The sequence below is a fragment of the Crocodylus porosus genome, unplaced genomic scaffold, assembly GCF_001723895.1.
Source record: "Crocodylus porosus isolate Cpor-Errol unplaced genomic scaffold, CroPor_comp1, whole genome shotgun sequence".
NCBI classification, from domain to species: domain Eukaryota; kingdom Metazoa; phylum Chordata; order Crocodylia; family Crocodylidae; genus Crocodylus; species Crocodylus porosus.
Genome location: NW_017728931.1, coordinates 72,136,202 through 72,142,201, shown reverse-complemented (window position 1 = coordinate 72,142,201; position 6,000 = coordinate 72,136,202). Strand labels below are relative to the sequence as shown.

The 6,000-nt window shown below is 41.8% G+C and overlaps 1 protein-coding gene across 6 annotated transcripts in view; it reads left to right on the top strand.

Annotated features, from left to right (window-relative positions):
• Positions 1 to 6,000, top strand: part of PTPRQ (protein tyrosine phosphatase, receptor type Q) — a 217,037-nt gene that overhangs the window by 56,697 nt on the left and 154,340 nt on the right. For all 6 annotated transcript variants that reach the window (XM_019543153.1, XM_019543150.1, XM_019543152.1 and 3 more), the window contains exon 21: positions 3,612 to 3,681. In XM_019543153.1, the coding sequence (XP_019398698.1) occupies positions 3,612 to 3,681 (70 nt within the window). The remainder of the gene's footprint in view (positions 1 to 3,611; positions 3,682 to 6,000) is intronic.

Below are 6,000 nucleotides of genomic sequence, written 5' to 3'. Positions count from 1 at the left end.
GTGGCCTCACACTATCTCTGTATTGCCTGGCCCCTTTTGATCTGACCCAGTTTTGGATCTGTGTCAATATGGTACTAGCAGATATGCAGATAAAAGTGCTAATAATGGGGGGAAATTCTCATCCTCATATGTGTGGCCACCCAGAAGGTCAATCTGCACTCCCCCTTTTAGGTAGTAGGCTCTGATGTAGGTGATTTGGTTCATTGTTACTGTTAAGTAGAAATAATATTTCTACTTTTCCTTTCAGTAGGATGAGTCTTAATTTTCCTTCTTGACAGGGAAAGAAAACTTTGTAGACAATGATAATTACATTAATGACTATTATTTAAATGAAGTGGAAGTTCAGTCATAAAGGATCACTGTATTATTATATCAGATCCATTCAATGGATAGTTATGTTTTTCTGTAGATATTTGCCCATTGCCATGGTGTTTCAGAAATTATTGATGTGGTACCCATTATTTGTCAGGGACCATTACTGAAAGGTATAAAAATCCCTCAAGATGGATAATTATGTAATAATATATGTCTGCAGGGACTTTCCTGCCTGTAAGAAATTACTTGTAGCCTTATGACTCAAACAGTAAGAATTAATATTCCTTATAAATATTCATCGTAGCTTGTTTTACTATAGAGGATGCTTTCATTTAATGAAGTCTAATAGTCTATTATAACCAATTATATTGTCTCCCATGATAATATTTTATGATACAGTTCTACAAGTTAATTTTACATTCTGCAAATCTTTATTTTCATATATTAGTTTTTAATTCGATGCTTTTTCAAATTAATTTCATGTCTCATTTTTCTCCTATCATGATAGAGGGTTTACAGGTGTATATAACTAATCTCTTTACTACTGAAAATGCCATAGTTCCTCTTTTTCTATAATATATTTCAATTCTAAACTAAGTTGTCCTAATCGTTTTATTTTCTCCTCATATGGAAATGCTTCTTGCCTCTAATAATTTTTGTTGTCCTTCCTGGAACTTTTCTGTTTCCACTATATCTTTTTGTGGTGACCAAAACTGATATCAGTAAGGTGAGTACATACCCTTAGATTTATTTATATTTTGATATTGTAATGTCTTCAGCATTATTTTCTTTCCGTCATAATATACCCTATCATCTATCAAATCTGCCAGCCATCAATAAGTATTTCTAGAAAACTTTTCCAAGTTGTTGCAGTGTATCTAGGACCAATCAATGTGTAAGTGCAGTTAAAATGATGCTTTCCCACATGTACTTCAGTATGCCCTTTACACTACTGTCATTGCCTTAGTTGGCTATTCTAGTTTCTTTTGTAATTCCCTACAATCCCATTTAGTTTTGTAAATCTATAGAATTAGTTTGTGTCCTAGATGTGTTCTTCTTTCTCATTAACATTGTTGGCTTCCTGGCCAGGTGCCCTAATCACTGAACTCCTAAAGCTAAAACACAGGAGGGTCTTCCTTTTCCTCCTCTAGTGTAAACAGACATGACTACAGTTACAGTTTTAAGACTTGTGTGTACAGCTACTGCGCATACATGGCTGAGTACCTGCCCGGCCAGTGCTTTACCTCCCTGCTAAGCATGCTCAGTATATATGCATATTCTTCTGTGTGCATACTGTGAGGGTAATAGAATCACAAACTATGCCAAAAGGGCTGTTTATGCAACTGGTAAAGTGTCATGTAGGTCCATTAAGTGAAACAGAATTTTGGTGTAGTAACTGAGGATATTTAACCACTGTCAAATCTGAGCCTTTGGCATCAGATTTGTTGTGTGGAAGGGCTGGTGGCTCTCCCCAGTAATAATAACTGGCATAGGCAGACTGAGCATTCCTTCATTTTTAGCTGCCAGCAATTTGGTCTGTCAGCTTAGGGATTTTCATACCTGTTACAAATGAAATTGCCATTCGAGCAAGCATTAGGAATCAGGGCAACGGGCTGTTTAATTGCCCCACTTATCAGCATGGAGGTGGCTGCTGGGATATAAGCAGCAGCCCCTGCAATATGCAACAAGATAGGACCTGTCCTTTGGCTGCTGAGTCCTTACTCCTGGTCTGGCTTCCTGTTTCCCCTTTTGGTTCCTGCTGTGTCTTCCTGATGCCATGTTTCCCAGTTCTTTGCCTAGTTCCTAGCTCTGAATTCCCTATTTAGTCTCCTGTTGTGTTGTCCCTGGTGTGTTGGCTTCGAGTACCCAGGTTCCTAGCTTCCAGTTCCCAGTTTCTGGCTGCTAGTTTTTGGTTGTATCTAGCTCTAGTCCTTGACCCATGATTCTAGTTCCTGGTTTGCTACTTTTGGTCTCCTGACCCTGCCTGCTCCTGACTCCTGGGCTTGTATCTTCCTAGTATTGAGGCCTTACCACCCATGTTGTGGTCACACAGGTGACACAAACAGTGAGTCCGTACATTGTTGCAGTTACTCAGAAACCCTTGTACTTCTAAAGAGAAAATGGGCATTGGCAAGTAAATGGGCTTTTCCTGAAGTGAATCTGTATTGTTTGAGAAATATTATATTTAATGTTTTTGTTCTTTAAAAGTTAAATGTAAACGAGACCATTTAAGCTGAAAAACAGGTATTCATTTGTATAAATACTGCATTTCCTCAATTCCGAGATGAGTTCCCCCTACCCCACCTGTTCATCATGGGAAAACAATGCCTCATCTTAGAACTGAGTATCAGACCACTGAGAGCTGAGGGGCAGCTGTTCAGAGACCCTGGCTAGGCCATGAACAACATCAGCAGCATGCAGAGTCCTGCTTCCAGAGTTTGCTTGCTGCCTGGCACCCATCCCTTCATCTCTCTCATTGGCAGGAAGCCAGGCAGGGAAGGCAGAATCTCTGCATTACTGCTACAGTTTCCAGCTAGCCACACTCCCTGCACACTGGCTCCCCACAGCACTTGGCAGCAGTGGTTCAGCTCTCAGTTATTACAGGCATGAGGGAGATCCAAAGCCTCTCTTGCCCACACTGCAAGGAGCAGCTTTGGCAGCACACAGATTCCTTCTTCCAGCCTGCTCTCAATCAGTGATGAAGGCGGGGAAGTGGGGAGGAGTGTGCAGGGAGTGCTGTGTGCTGCTGAGCTGGGCTCCCTTCACAGCTGCTTTCTGCAACATAGGGCTGGAGTGACTCTAGGGCTCCCCATGCTCCCAGAGCAGTGGAGAAAGCAGCAGTGGAGCAGGCAGGCAGTAGAAGTAAGTTATAGAAGGCAGATGGTTGGGGGGGGGGGCAGACACCAGAGGCAAAGGAGAAGGGGTCAGGCTTCCTGCTCCCCATACCACCTGTCGCCTGTTCCCTGCCCTTGCTTTCCCCCCAACCTGGCCCCTCACCTCTGCTTTCTGTACAGTTTGCTTCCCTGGTGCTGCTTTCGTGCCGCAAGTGGGTGGAAGTTACAAATTTAAGATGACCCTCCAATAATTAAATTCTAGATGTGAACTATTATAACAAATTTATACCTCTCTGTGTCTAGAATCAAATTATTGGGGGTCATCTTGAATTCAAAGTCATCTTGGATTCAGGTAAATAAGGGCATAATTCAGCAAATATAGATTGCACTGTGCATTTATCTGATGTATTTGTCTTGTACATCTTCTAAAATCTCTAATGTAACTATTTTGATGTGTTGTAGGTTGCTGCTGAGAACAGTGCTGGTGTTGGAGTATTCAGTGATCCTTTCCTCTTTCAAACAGCAGAAAGTGGTAACTTTACTAAAGTTTTGTCTTGCCTAATTTGAGTAGAGAACCCTTGGCTGCTGGTCTTCATATGAGGCTGGAAAAATTTCTAGTGCATTTCACAGTAAAACTGGATTCCTTCACTGTTCTTATAGAGAGATGTTATGTTGTATTGTAGCAGCAGGATATAAAGCATCCATATATGGGAAAGCTCTACCTCACTCTGTTCTTAGACTTGTTCTGCAGAAGCTCCGCAAATATCAGCATGCAGACAGATTGGGAGAGCAAAGGCAAGAATAGTGAATTGCCTGTTAAATAGATAAACAATTTATGTTGCATTTGCCTATTAAGTAGCTAAACAATTTATGCTGGGCATGGCTACTGAAACTGTGCAGTGTCAGGTTTCCTGCATAACAATTTTGTGCCTGACTTAGCTTCTTCGGTTGGGGCTGGGCATGGGTAGATCTATGTTTTTCTAAAGGGCGTGCGGCACACTGCTGTTCAGAGCATGGCAGGATGTGGGGCTGGAGTTCTGGGGCAGCCAGGAACACCAGGGAGTTGAGTGGGGGACAGGAGCACTAAGGGGGCACCTGCTCACTGATGCAGGGTATGGCAGGAGGCTGAGAGCTTCTACTTCCCCACTCCAGCCAGGGGCCATGAGGAGTAGCTGTGTGGGATGCCATGCTTGGCCTAGGACAGAACGGCAGTGGGCAGCTTCCTTCCTACTCTCTCCTTGCCCTCCCTCAGATGTTCCTTTCTGGCTGAGAGCAGGCAATGGGAGGAAGAACCAGCGCTAATGCTGCTGTTCCCAGCTGAGCCGAGCACCTGCACAGCTGCTTCCTGTACCCCATGCCTAGGATGGTGTGAGAGCAGCTCTGGGGCTCCCCCTGTGCCTTTGTTAGCCAGGGACAATGATGGCAGTGAGGCATGGGTTACTCCTTTCTGCCTCTGCTCCCAGCCAGTGGGAATCTGGGTGGGAGAGCAGCAGGGAGCAGGTACAGGAAGAAGAAACCCACCCACTTTCACTGCTGTTCCCAACAGAGTCCAGCATCCTTTGATTTGCTCCCTGCAGCCCATGGCTGGAGCAGGGCAGGAGCAGCTCTAGGGCTTGCCTGGCACCGGGGGAGTCCCCTTGGAGTGGTAGTGAGGCATCATAGCATGCTGTACCCCACAGCTCCAAGAAATATATGTATAGTTCTTGCTGTGTTCTTGCTCTCCATTTTGATACCTAAAGCTCATTCATAATGCATGTCTCAAATGAGAATCTGACTCAAAGCATGCAGAAGGATTGTGAAGCTGATATTACATAATATTGTGGTATAAAATACATCATTATTATTAATTTACATGATGGGATCTTGATCCTACAGGTTAACCCCATGCAAAGTTCTATACAATATTGAGGGCTTATGTGCGATTCTGTGTAGGTTCAATGCAATGAGAGATGAGTGAGTACAGTCAGTTCCCATTGAAATCTGTTAAAGATGCGTTCAGCACTTTGTCATTCCAGACTGCCAGTGAGCTTTACGTGACTGTAATTTAAACTTTTGCAAAAGTTTGATCACATGAAATAGGACATAAATAAAAACAGTGAACTTTTACCATAGAGAGGTGGTTCTCACTAGTAGTAATAGCTGGCATCAAGTACAGTAGCTGTTTATGTGGAAATGCACAGTCAATATTTTAAGTCTTAAGCAAGATAAAATCGCACCATTTCCCAACATTACTGCTTTCATCAACATTTTTGCATAATCATTTTTATGTATGATTTATTTAAAATAGAAAGTATTATTACTATAAGCTATAATTTCAGTTAACATTTTAACTGTAATGAGTTTTTTTATCACGTAACTGATACTGTATTTGTAGTTAGAGCTTTCTTTCTGAAAATTAACCCCCCCCCCCAATCATGATCAAATAAAAGTGGACAATGCACATATATTTTTAAAGTTAAAACATCAAAATTTATCTTAGATACAAAATGTTTGAATAATTAAAGACTTAATATTGCTAGTTCTCAATTAGTTGATATCCATCTGCATGAGAGCTCTTGTCTGGAAAAGACAAGCAAGGAAGGCTGGAAAGAAAAACTGATAAGTGCTTTGTTGAACTGGAGCTTTAAAGCAGGAGGCTTGGAGGATCTTTTCCTCTTTAGTTATGCAAGATTTTCTAAAAGTTGAACCTGCATATGTTTATCATATTTTAATCTACTTATCATTCACCTCCACAGTATAACATTATTTCTAGATTATATAATCTGGTTCTGATGCATAGGTCCAAAGGTTCAGATAATCACCTGAACTTCTGGATGTTTCTCTGTTTAAACTAATACTTGATTTTCTGAGT